The sequence below is a fragment of the Brassica napus genome, chromosome C3 (genome assembly GCF_020379485.1).
Source record: "Brassica napus cultivar Da-Ae chromosome C3, Da-Ae, whole genome shotgun sequence".
In the NCBI taxonomy this organism is placed as follows: Eukaryota; Viridiplantae; Streptophyta; class Magnoliopsida; order Brassicales; family Brassicaceae; genus Brassica; species Brassica napus.
Window position 1 is genome coordinate 58,727,486 of NC_063446.1, and position 13,280 is coordinate 58,740,765.

The window sequence follows — 13,280 nt, forward strand, 5'->3', positions numbered from 1 at the left end:
AGTCCTTGTTAATCGCAAAGATGCTCTTACATGTACATTTAAGATAGTTTAATTATTGATTAATATACAAGTTGACAATATAGGTAACTAGGGATTAAACAGAAACTCAAAAGTGGTCGTAATCAATCAAAAATATATATTTTTAAAATAACTTTTGAGTTTCTAAAGCTATATTCACGAATCAACCACCGGACTGTTCTGATAGTAAATATCGTCGAAGAAAGATTGATCATATATTTGTTTTATCATTGTTCTACACGTAACTGCTGGGCATATGTTTTGTCTTGCTTCACTACGCAAACTATTTTGGATCACCAACTTATCATTATTCCAAAACTTATTTCTTATCTTTAAATTTGCATTATGCACTTATTTGGGTTGTAAGTTTATCAAACATTTCTGATATACTAAAAAAAAATTTGTATTGGTTTTTTACTTCATCTTGCAGATCTTATCACCTCTAACGTCTTCTAGAAATGGTTTTTCAAAGTGGAATTGACTCAAATAATAGAAGTTACATACAACACAAAATGTTTTCACATTTAGAAAGGAGATTGGTATTCATACCTCCAGTGGCTCCAGAAGAATAACAATGCTATGAAATATTTATAAAGATTGCACAAACATTTCCAATATAGTCCATTATATCAGAGATGTCTTTCATATTTTAATTGAATGACAAACCCCCTTATAGAAACGTTTTAGGCATCTCAAGATCATCCGATGCAATGATAAAGAAAACCTTGACAGAAGGTGCTCCATTTCCCGTCCTTTTCTTTCGATGATGACGTTGGAAAAGAAATAGAAGACTGTTATCTTCAAACAATATGAAAAAGATTTATTTTATTGGCAACATCTTCTTATCCACCTCTTCATATGAAATTTTCTTCTTCCGACCAAAATACTTTTATAACAAATGATAAAAGATTCATGTTGATCTCAGCCATGAAAAGTCATTTTGCTTATTGAGAATTGCTCGGGTGTCTTCCTCCATTTTAATAAAGTTGTTGGACCGAGCAATGGCGTCTTGAAGAGAGGGTGGAGGATGACTTTATAGGTCGTCTCAAAACTTCGAGTGGACGTACAAGGTGTTCCTTAGCGCGTCCACTGCTATCCTGTCAGGGATTTTCACTGTAGAAACGACAGCTTTAAACTTTTCCATGAAATTGAGCAGGATTTAGCCGGGGAGATGAGACAGTTGCCAAAGTTTGGAAGCGGTTACGCCTTGCCTGGTGAACATTATGTAATGATTGAGGAACACGCGGAAGCTATCGATGGCGAGCCTGGAAAACCAGGTTAAGGCCGCTCTGGTAAGGCTTCCGATGAATTATTGGCAAAAGCCGGCCTCTTTTTCGTCGTCAGCGAAGTTTGCTCGCCCCATCGCTATGTTGAACGCTGTTACATGGTCGGTGGGGTCTGTCTCGCCGGAGTATGATGGAAGACGGAACTTTTCCGTAGATCGAAGCCATACATCATTGATTCGCCGAGAGAACGGGGTTTTGAGTGTTGCGGCGAGGGCGCGGTCATCTGCGGGAACGAGCTCGTGACGTGATGTATTTTAGAGTGAATGTCTTGAAGGGAGAGCTTGAGCTCGGCGATCTCACGGATGGTCGCCAGATCTGGGATGTTAGGGTTTTGAACGGCACCTCCGACAGTCTGGAAGGTGGTTCCGGCTGTTGGTTCTTCTTCACGGGCCGTACAGTCAATGTTGAAGAGCTGTCTTCGGATGGTCGGTGGGTTACTCGTGTGACCGGCTGGAGGGGCGAGGACAACGGCTAAGGCGGCGAGATGCTCGTTCGTCGCCTTTTGTGCTTCTTCCTGTTGAAGGAAATGGACAATGACGATACTCATGAAGTCCGACAGTTTTGGTGCTGCGACGACGGGAGTGGGCTCCCGTTCTTCATCGAAGGTTGATTCTTCGAGTCATACCGATTTAGTTAACGCTACTTCATTCTGCCCCACGGTGGGTGCCAACTATTTGAACCGAGTTTGGTCAGATATCAGTCAATGTTGAAGAGCTGTCTTCGGATGGTCGGTGGGTTACTCGTGTGACCGGCTGGAGGGGCGAGGACAACGGCTAAGGCGGCGAGATGCTCGTTCGTCGCCTTTTGTGCTTCTTCCTGTTGAAGGAAATGGACAATGACGATACTCATGAAGTCCGACAGTTTTGGTGCTGCGACGACGGGAGTGGGCTCCCGTTCTTCATCGAAGGTTGATTCTTCGAGTCATACCGATTTAGTTAACGCTACTTCATTCTGCCCCACGGTGGGTGCCAACTATTTGAACCGAGTTTGGTCAGATATCAGTAAGATAGACGAAACTTGTCGGTGGATCAGTTCAAAGACGTTTTATTAGATCGGTAAACGGTTTTATTACAAATGAGGAAAGATTGAACAGAAAATAAGCCGATGCTCGGAGAGTGTTGGCCGCGAAAGTACAAATCGGAGAGAATATAAAGAGTAAAAGCCTAGTTTCTAACCGCCAAGTGTGTATGTAATGATTCGGTCCCCTCTCGCTCTTCTCTCCTCATCTTATATAGACGATGTGAACCCGATTCTCCCTAACATGCCTATCGGTGTCAGGCCGAGCAGTCGAGCTGAACCATCTCTGGTCCGATCTGACGCACTCTTTGTGGAGCCGAGTAAAACACCGAGCCATAGCCTTCTATTGGTCGTAAACTGCTCGATTGAGTCGGCGTCCTGGGCCGGCTTAGTGGGCCAAGTCTCTTATTTTATAGGCCTTGTGGAGAGATGCAATCCATCTCATACAATAAGTCCCCCCCCGTTCACTTGTGTGAGAGAACCGGACAGGTTATTAAGAAGGCCAATGAATTCATTTATTATTTAGTCCCGCATGTTCTCGTATTAGCATACTCTCGCTTTCGCTCTCGCTCTCGTATCGTCATCTCTAGCGGTGCTCTCTCATCACTTTCCTTCTTCTTACACGAAGAAAAGATGGATGCAGATGGAACTTCTATCTCATGGAGAAGTTAATTCAAAACCTGAGTGATAGAGGTTCAGAGTTCGTAGGAGTCAAAAAGTATGAAGAAGCACTGGGATGTCTTAGAAAGGCTCACGAGTTGAGGTATTTTGCAAAAACTAATGTTCTTATATATGAGCTAGATACATAATATTGTATGTAGGAAAAAAGTTATCGAAAATGGAGGTTTTACTACAGTGTCATCAGATCACTAGTGGATCACATAGAATTGTCAAAATTAATTAATTAATGTAAATCTGAAACATATAGTTGTGTACACAATTCAAAAGTTAATTAGACTTTACTTAGTGTTGTGTTGAAATGTTGATCCAAAAAATCTTGGGGTCAAAATAGTGCAATTTTATCCAACAAAATTAAGACTATATCTCATTTTTGTATGACATTTATTTGGAAAGTCAATGCAATCATCATTGTCAATAATTGGTGATAAGAAATTGTAATCATCCGCTTGTGAGTAAAATTATACATTTTTCCTAGATATATATTGATAATATAGATAAAGATTCACAATTTATGTTTTTTGATGATTAACTAATCCACACTATTGATAATTTACTTGATTGACAGTGAAGATGATGATCTCAAACAAATGGTTAGAAGACATTCAACTATTACTTAGTCTTGTCTTGAAATGTTGACCCAAAAAGTCTTGGGGTCAAAATAGTGCAATTTTATCCAACAAAATTAAGACTATATCTCATTTTTGTATGGCATTTACTTGGAAAGTCAATGCAATCATCATTGTCAACAATTGGTGATAAGAAATTGTAATCATCCGCTTGTGAGTAAATTATGCATTGTTCCTAGATATATATTGATAATATAGATAAAGATTCACAATCTTATTTATGTTTTTTTGATGATTAACTAATCCACACTATTGATAATTTACTTGATTGACAGTGAAGATGATGATCTCAAATAAATGGTTAGAAGACATTCAACTATTGCTCTCATGCCATTTGATCGCTACCTACTAATCTATAACTATGCTAGAACCATACGTTGAATTTCAATCACATAAAGAATTTAGAGATGATTTTTTTCAGAGAATGGTTCTTGTTAATGATCTTGCGTAGAATCATGAATGATATTTACAACGAACTTGTTTAAGAAACAAGTTTTCAAGAAAGAGCTAGTGAGTTTGATTTAGACTTTAAAAAGAGTGAAAAATCCAAATGTACGAGACGGTTCAGAGTGTTGAAAGTTTTTGGTTCTATATCACTAGTAAGCAGAAACACACATGCAATGCTAGTATCTTCAAGTGCATTTGAATCTACCATTAGCACTAGTGGTAAAAATTTAGATCTACGTTGAAGCTGCTAAACTCACATTAAAGTATTGATGTGCATCAAATGATGGATGAATGTGAAATTGAGGTCAATACAAAAATGACAAGAAACAAATGATTGCTTGTGGAGGCAGTGTTGGAAGTAGTCGTCTCAAGATATTTTGTATCATTTTCTTTCTCTTTCAGTTCCGCCTTTTATTAATGATTTCTAACTTCATTTATTTTTAGAGTTTAACAAGAATTCAACTTACATATTATTTTTTTTTAAAAAATATTTTATTAATATTGGTTTGAAACCATTTACATCACAAAAAAACTCCATACATGAAGTACAAAAAAAAAGCTAACGGTCTTTTCCACACTGGAAAAACAAGAGATAATCTTTAATGACACACTAACAATATCATGACTATCTTCTTAGAGTCTAAGGCAAATAGCTAAACGCTCACATAGCTACAATAGCAGGAGGACTTCTAATACCTTTAAGATAACATAACACTTCTCATGTTTTGAGAGATTTTATTCTTTGATTGCTTTTATCAATATTGTTGATCATTAGCTTTAGGAAGACCCATGAACAATTTGAAAGTAAAACACAAACCAGAACAACCTAAAACCCCTTTTCTCAAAAAAAAAAAAACCTAAAATCTTATACGGATTCTTAGAGATAGAAACTTAAAACATCAAAACCTAAGAAAAGCTTAGACTTAAAACTTAAAAAATAACAATCCGGTGACTAAAAGAGAAATCATGTGCGGAAACCAGTTGTTCAAACTTACAGAATATAGTTTATCTTTTCTCTTTCTTTGATTAATGTATTTCTCTTTGTTTCTAGTTTAATTTATTCAAGTTTCACAAAAAAAGGTTTAATTTATTCACCAGAATTAGAGTTAACCAATAGTGTAAATTTTCAACTTGTTGAAATTAAGTATTTTGGATGCAATTGGATTACCACTTTTTGGAATAAAATAATGTAAAATGGTTGATTCCATTTATTCAGCAAGTGTTTTTTTACTATTTACTATGAATGGAATAGAATATTCATTACAACAATTTTAAAAATAATTTATAAAAAATACAAAGATAACTATTTCATAACATATTTATTCATGAATGAATAGAATGAATTTTATTCCATTTTTTGTTGTATTTCATTTTTATCATTTCAATTATTTTTTGCCATTAATTCCATATTAGTCTACCAGTTATGGCCTTTGTGTTTTCTTTTGTCTCTTTGGTACTTAATGAAACTTTAATATAGAACTTGATATCAATTTTGGAGTTATACAATGACTGATGATTTTATTTGTTTTATTTCAATTTTTCCCTTATTTTTAGATAAATTTGTGATTTCAAGTAAAAGAAAATAGTAACTCAGAACCAAACGATAATCACAAATAATGTAATCAAACTCGGAACCGAACCAACTTGGACACTGTAAGAGCCGATAAATGCCCATAACTACCAAATGCAATGCAGAAAATAGAATTGATCATACAAGATTTCAATCCAAAAACAATAAACAGCCATTATTTCTACTTCAGACAAATCCAATGCAAATAACTTGTGTTCCAAGATGTCTTTTATGTGAGACCAAGATGACAACGAGACAGGAAAGTAAACGAGCTGATCTCACAAAAGAAAAAAAAAAACAAAAAAGCTCTAAATTGGGTACATAGTATGGAAGACAATATAACTTAAGCGAACAAAGAAAAACAGGAACTGACTGATTAATTCATCAGGATTGCACGGCCAGTTTCTGAAGATGCTCAAAAAAGACTTGAAGGCTCACGTCGTCAGTGAAGATTACATCTGACCCAGCTGACATCTCGTTTGCATTGTTGTAAGTCGCTGATGGATTCAGCTTTGCCAATAAAAACCTTGCCTGCAGTTTTTGTATATGTGAAAAAGGTGTGGAGTTAAATGTATAAGAATCATACGAGACCATCAGATCAATCAAAGTCGAGCTAACAAAACAAATGTGAGAATGTTGCTGACCTGTGATCCATGTTGATCACACACAACTAATCTCGGGACTGGGAAACGCTCCCGGACTATCATCTGGGAATCTTCTTGAGGAGCTTGCAATAGCTGAGCAAATGCCTGACACGACAAGACATAAGTGATTTAGGCATTATTCATGGTCACATTATTCATGGTCACCTTGCTACAACCAAATTTATTTCAACTGTATTTATAAGGAAACAGCTTGTCCTTGGCTAGATGTCTCAGTCTATTTCAATTTCTACCCCCAAGCGAATGTCATTATAACAATCGAGCTCAAAAGGAACATATTATTTATAGCTACGCAAGTGTGAACTCATGGTTCTGGATGATGAGTGCTTTCGCAACTAAACAGATAACTACAATTACAAAGCGGGTGTTACCTCATGTTCAGCCTGATGATGATAACCCATGTTTCGCCATTGTGCTATTGTCATTCCATGGAAGACAACAACACTGAAATATGCATCTAACAGAAGAATTCTGTCGGCTGCAATGGAAGCCACGTCCAGCAAAGCTGGCTGAGGTGGTGAACTGAATGTATATGATGTCAGCGAAGGTTGAATCATGACAGTTGCATTTGATATATTCTCCCGGTTTAGCAACATGCGGAAATATGCAGTTTCATCTGGACTATTGTTAAAGACCTGCCAAAAAAGAAAACACGATTCAGCTATATAGGCCAAAATACGCAATGCAGAGAATCATGAAATCTAATAACAGTAGTCTACCTGAACAAACTGTGACCTCCGCAGATTAAATATGAATTGAGGGAACAATGAAAAATATGGATTCAGCGTAAATGAGGATGGGTCATCCTTTCTATAGTCACCAAATTTTGAACACAGGCGAATGAGAGTCCGATCTAGCCATCGAGTAGCATCAAATCCCTCCTGAGGTAATACATAAGAAACTGTATATATGAGCAACACTATCATACAAATACAAGTAGACAAAGCTAAATGAAGTACTGCAATAAGACAGAAAGCATAGCAACTATAACTTAATAGTTTTACTGTGAGCCTCACGAATACTACAAATTTCTTGTTATGGCTCATAAATAAAAGATGTTACAGGGTCCTGGACTCCTACTAATAAATGTAGCCAGGAGACATAAAATTTAAATTCATCAAAAGCACCATGCGCTTAACCCTTTACCCCAGAAGAAACAAGAAAAAAATTAAGTCAACCCACATGTAGTAAGCAATAATAAGATGATGCAAGGTACCTCTGTTTCCATTTTTAAGGAAGCTAATCTTGCCATGACCACAGCAGCAGTTTCTTGATCAAATCCTTGCACAAGTTCCTGAGAATGTAGTTGTTACAAAGAATTAGCTTGCCAGAAAGCTTTTAGCTATTAAAACTACAATACATTTACATGAATGGCACATAACCCTAAGCCATACTTATCATGGATTTTGTAACAAGAATCAAATGTAAGAAAAAAATGGCTAACAAGCTGGTAGTTGCATCAACACTCGAATAAAATGTCAAAATCGTGCACTAAACAGCATAATTCTGAGATTCCCAAAATATGCAATTGTAGCGAAGCAGGGAAAAAGGTTACAGATGGAAGGTTCATATTTAGGAATAACAAAAGCATTAGGAATCAGGCTACTTTGTTTTGTAACAGTATTTAAGTTGACCTTAACAAACTAACTTTTCCAAGAAGTTCCATTAAAAGCTAAAAGACTAGAGCTAATCAATCAAAATTCACAATAAGTTAGCTTTTACTAGTTACACCAATACTAATGTTAAGCGTATTTGCAGAGTGTGGAATAAAACATGATTGCAGATTTGTAGGGCTAGCATAGCAGAAAGAGTGAGCCTCAAAACATGTTACCTACCAATAAAAAAAAGAAACAGAGCTACCGGAAAACATCTAGTAGATTACAAAGTAAATAAGAAGAAACAATTGCTTTTAGATATCGAGAATAAAGTCGTAATTTATGCAGAAAACAAGACAACGACGAACCTCTGTGCTCACAGCAGTATCTACCCACTGTCTGGTTATTGTGGTAACCCGGATCAATGTTTGACCTTCAGGGTTTTGGTAACTGCAATTCAGTCAACAACAGTAAATACAATGCTTAGAATAAAACCACAGTGAAGAAAGACAAAAGGCTTAAGAAACCAGAAATGAATGAAACAGAGAGATAAACAAAAGCTGTCAGAATACCTTGTAACAAACTGCAAATAAAACTGAGGATTTACAGTTCCAGGAGCATTTGAACCAGTTGAGTATAGATCAAAGAATACAGTCAAGCAAGTGCTCTTGTCGAGGCCACATAACTTCCAAGCATTGGTATTCCCCTCTCCAATTACTGTGTCGGCAACACTAGGACCTTTCTGCAAGGCTCCAAAGGAAAATCAAATCAGATTACGAAGCACAAACGAAACATCTTGAAAAAAGGATTCCAAGCACTCCAGATATAACCTTTTCTAATGATGAGCAAGGCCCGATAACACCTTGAATTTTGATGTCTTTTGAGCAATTTATCTCAAGCGAGCCACTGAAAAATGAAAAGTTAGTAATCAGTTCAGACTAAAGGATGCAAAGTATATCTTATTGTAGCACACCAGCAATATTATGTATAATGCTTCAGAATATATGATCTTGAATTGGCAAAATACTCCTTATCTTGCGACACCAACTAACAGAAGAAACTATAAAAAAAGTGTTGGAACAGAAGCAGAGAAGAAACCAACTTAAAGCAGAGGCCAAGACACTGATCGCCATCTTCAAACACCCGCTTGAAGGAATCTTTAAATACAGAATGGCCAAAACTTTCAGACAGAACAACAAGGCCACCGGTACTTTCAACTGCAACTTTCATTTCAGCAACCCCAACCTAACTATACCAAAATGCAACAGCAGAGACAGTTACAGTTAGGTATCAAAAAAACACAGGAACAGACAAATTTGAGAAATCATGCGTAGCGAAAAAAACTACACACTCATATATGAAGAACAAAATCAGAGTTTGGGCATCAAGCAGAATAAAAAAATAACGACACATTAATACCTGATCAAGAGCAGAAGCGAAAAGGTCTAACACATGACCCTGAGCGACCAGCTGCTTTGCAATACTATCATAAAACTTGACAGCTTTTTTATAATATGGAGCAGCATCTTTATCCAAATCTTTGTGGGAGCGCACAGGTTCTGATAAATCCTTTGAGATAATCTGGAAAGACAAAAGAGCCAACATTTTGATTCAGAATATAACAATCTCCAATATATGTTGTGATGAAACTTAAAAAAATCAACAAGCTCTAACCGTTCCAGGACCCTCTGTACATGGACCTCCGACCAAAGCTACGATTCTAGCCCCAGTTCCGGGCAAGCAAGCTCCAAGCAATCCAGCAGCTACACTCAACGCCACACCTGTGCATCGTTGGGAACGATGACCTGGCTGAACAGGCCACTGGTCTGATTGCAGCTCATCCAAAAGCTACATATCACACGAAATGTTCAAAATCCAAATTACAACAGAAAATCATTTCGAGCTGAAACCACCACCCTTACTTACCAAGTCAAGAGTGTACTCGCAATCAGACGCAGGCAGGAGGAACCTGTTCACACCAGCAGCACTCTGGAACCCATTCTGAGCTCCTTTAGGAAACCCAGAAGTAGGAGCTCTCCTGGAGGAAAGCCCCAACTGATCTAAAACCTGATCCTTGGAGACTTCTTTGTTCCCTCTAAAGACAAAAACTTTCGACATCTCAGAGAATCCCAATTCATGGACATGAGCCTGCGTGCCAAAAGACACAAACCCAACCAACGCATTCTCCGGAAGCAGCCCGATCGCCTGCTTGAGCGCGGACTTAGCGAACCCCAACTCCTCCTCGATCATACACGTATCGAGAACAAACACGAAAACAGGAGGAGGCGTATGAGGCGGAGCAGCAACACCGGATCTGGGATCGAATTGAGCCGCGGCGGGAGGGATCGCGTACTCGACGGTAGTGTACTGAGGATAAAGCTCGCCGGGGAGGTTGGTCTCGGAGATCATGTGGTAGTGAGGAGGGAAAGGGTTCCTCTGGAAGCAGAAGGGGCAGATCCAGATCTTGGCGGCGAAATCGACGCGAGCGAAGGCGTTGAGGACGGCGACGCAGGTGCGGCACTTGAGGGGAGCGTAGGGGAGGGAAGGGATGTCGGAGTGGCGGCGGATCGGGGAGATGGAGGCGGCGAGGGGGACGACGCACTTGCTGGCTTCGACCTTGGTGCGAGGCCAGACGTTCCAGGTCATGCGGACTCCGTCCATGCCTTCGGGATCCATGTTCGCCATCTCCGCCATTTGAATCGGATCGGATCGGTGATTGAATTGAGGAGGAGAGGGAGAGTTACGAGTTGTGATTAGAGTGGGAGGGAGGAAGGAAGGTGATAAACCCGTGAATCAATTCGATTGGCTAGATGATGGATCTGATGTTCATGTTCGGGTCAAAGTTTTTAATTTTTCCCTTTTTTATTTATGAGAATAATTTTTTATGTTATTCGATTATTTATTCTCATAAATAAAAAACAGAAAAAAAAATATTTATTGTTTAGTAAATAAATGAGTATGCTAAATAAAATATTAAAACATTAAACACCCACTTACGCTCGAAGAGAGAGAGAAAGTGAGAGAGAGAAGTAGATCTATAACCGGGTCCGGTGACCGGTCAGCGTGTGAGCGTGCGTGCCGTCACCGGAGGCCCTCAAGCCATCTTTAAAGCTGTTGAATTTTGCTTAGCTCTCATCCCACTCTCCTTCGCCTTGCCTGAGTTCTGGAACAAAGCCGCCCATGGCGGATCTGTCTCTGGCGTAAAGGCGCGGTCGTGTTGAGGAAGGCGGAGTGAAGCTCATCGTTCGGCTACTTGGTTTTGTCTCCGGGAGACGGAGGCTGTCCCCGAGAGGTGGAGGCTTCGTCAGCTCTGCCGTCGTCGGTCTAGATCCCGGGGGGGTGAAGACGTTTCTTGCTTTGCCTCGCCGATTTTTGGTTCTCTAGTTCCGTCTTAGGGTTTGGTTTTCTCCTTCCTTTTAGTTTTACGCTTTTGGTTTGGTTAGGGTTGGTGGAGATCTCTTCGGAGGACGATCAAAGCTCGACCATAGTTAACGGTGATGGTTCGCGTGAAGCTTTCCTCTCGGTGCTTGTGATGAATGATGACAGATGAGATCTCGAACAGTCGATTGATGCTCTCTGATATTGGGTTCACTTGAGTTGAAGACGTTTGCGGTGATGATGGTGTGGAGTTAGTGAGCTCCGGTGGATCCGGGTGAATCGACAGTTGGTTATCCGGTGGTGTTTTGAAGCGAGGGCGACGTTGGAGCCGCAGCGTTTGTCCGCGCAACGGCGGAGCCTCGTTTGTCTTCTAGGGTTTTCGTAGTTGGGCCTTGGGTCCATATTTTTGTTGTATTTTGGCCCGTTTTCTTGGACTTATGTATGTTGTATTGTGGGCTTTTAGACCCTTTAATCAAATATCTATTGATGGAAAAAAAAAATATTAAAAATGGACCCTTTTTTTTCGATTCTGTGGGACTCAAATCTTGTGAGCTGTATGTAATAGCTTCGATCTCTAATCCGATTCTGTTTCCGAGCTCTCTTCTTCTCTGGCCAAGTCTAGCCCAAAGGTATGCAAAATTTCATGGTTTCAGGGCTTTAGCTTTTGATGTAATAGATGCTTCGTCCGATTCTACGCTGCCACTGACAAATTTGGTTTGCGATTGGGTCTGTCAACATTTGGCTGTGATTGAGAGACCAAAGCTGTCCAAAGGTCATCTCACAGTAACTTAATGCACTTGTTGTTTTAGTCATAAATAAATATATATATAAGAACATGTTGAATGCATTTTCCATACTTGAATGGACAATATCATCTTTATAAATGCGAGATCAATCAGGCTTTCGCATTATCTTCTCTGTTCCAATGATTAATGGATTCCTCTAATCTTCTTCTGCATGACAGTTTCTACAGAAAATGACAACAATCCAAAGACTCCAAAGGCCATCATCCCCTTCCGGTTTTGCTGCTACTCTCATTCAGCCATCGTTTAAAAGGTGGGGAAGGAGACACCCTTTTGTACGATACGGACTTCCCATGATCTCTCTCACTGTTTTTGGAGCCCTTGGACTTAGCCAACTCCTCCAAGGCAGTAAAGACATCGCAAAGGTCAAAGACGACCAGGAATGGGAGATTACTGAGACAAGAAAATCTCTTTCTAAAACTGGACCTGTCGATGCTTATCAACCTAAATACACTTCAATCGAAGACGAGCTCAAGGTCACTTTTATTTAACGCATACCAAATAAAAAATTAAGAAGCTTTGATGAAGAACACTAAAAATGCTGACTGGTTTTTGTTTACTTGCTCACTGTGCAGGCTATGCAAGGGAAGATGGACATAAGCACGTACGAGTACAAGAAAATTCCAAAGCTTAACGAAGCCAAGTCCAGTTAATGTCAACTCTTTTAAAGAGTAGTTTCATGTACCAGAGTTTTTTTTTTTTTCGAATGAATGAATGTTAAACTTATTCATGCAAAAACATATTTTCATCATGTGCAACTGTTTTATGAATCAAAGAATCAATCTATGAAACTAAGAGACAAAATTCATATGATTAAGGGTCCACTCTAGAACCAAACCACACAGTAAACGCTCCCTCCATTTTCCCCTTCCTTTGGAGTGAAAGCAACCAAATCCTAATAGTTTTGTCCACAAACTTTGCTAGACACTGAGCTTCTTTTTCTTGTTCTCCATGTCGTCGAGCATTGAGCTCTCTCCGTATTGAGTGGACAATTGCTTGGAAAACATACCGGATGAGAAAGTTCTCTATGGGAGTAAGACTAGGTCCGGTGATGATCGCAATGAGCTTTTTAAATGTATCAGAGTTTTCTTCTTCTTCTTGGATGTGTTTCTGTGTTAGCTTTTTAAAGAATTCTTCACATAAACGCTCAAGTAGAAATGCCAAGTAAGTTTTGACCTTCCTAAACCATTAACAGAG

The 13,280-nt window shown here is 39.1% G+C and overlaps 2 protein-coding genes across 4 annotated transcripts; one reads left to right on the forward strand and one right to left on the reverse strand.

The window, feature by feature from the left end:
* Nucleotides 1-5,765: 5,765 nt before the first annotated feature.
* LOC106389753 (protein transport protein SEC23) lies at nt 5,766-10,738 on the reverse strand. Its single transcript, XM_013830096.3, has 12 exons — nt 9,829-10,738; nt 9,577-9,750; nt 9,322-9,483; nt 9,005-9,147; nt 8,733-8,808; nt 8,475-8,644; nt 8,271-8,352; nt 7,524-7,601; nt 7,027-7,188; nt 6,679-6,942; nt 6,290-6,394; nt 5,766-6,176 (listed from the first exon to the last, which is right to left on the reverse strand). Exons 1-12 carry the CDS (start codon nt 10,594-10,596, stop codon nt 6,030-6,032), a joined length of 2,331 nt encoding a protein of 776 aa, XP_013685550.1. The 5' UTR covers nt 10,597-10,738; the 3' UTR covers nt 5,766-6,029.
* A 1,036-nt stretch (nt 10,739-11,774) lies between these two features.
* Nucleotides 11,775-12,858, forward strand: LOC106389751. 3 transcript variants are annotated; one of them, XM_022700082.2, is made up of 4 exons: nt 11,812-11,909; nt 12,034-12,052; nt 12,245-12,559; nt 12,659-12,858. In XM_022700082.2, exons 3-4 carry the CDS (start codon nt 12,257-12,259, stop codon nt 12,734-12,736), a joined length of 381 nt encoding a protein of 126 aa, XP_022555803.1. In that variant the 5' UTR covers nt 11,812-11,909; nt 12,034-12,052; nt 12,245-12,256; the 3' UTR covers nt 12,737-12,858. The 3 variants fall into 3 exon arrangements, with proteins under 3 accessions (XP_013685547.1, XP_022555803.1, XP_013685548.1); XM_013830093.3 differs by lacking the exon at nt 12,034-12,052 and having other exon boundaries at nt 11,775-11,909; XM_013830094.3 differs by having other exon boundaries at nt 11,814-12,052; nt 12,254-12,559.
* Nucleotides 12,859-13,280: the final 422 nt, after the last annotated feature.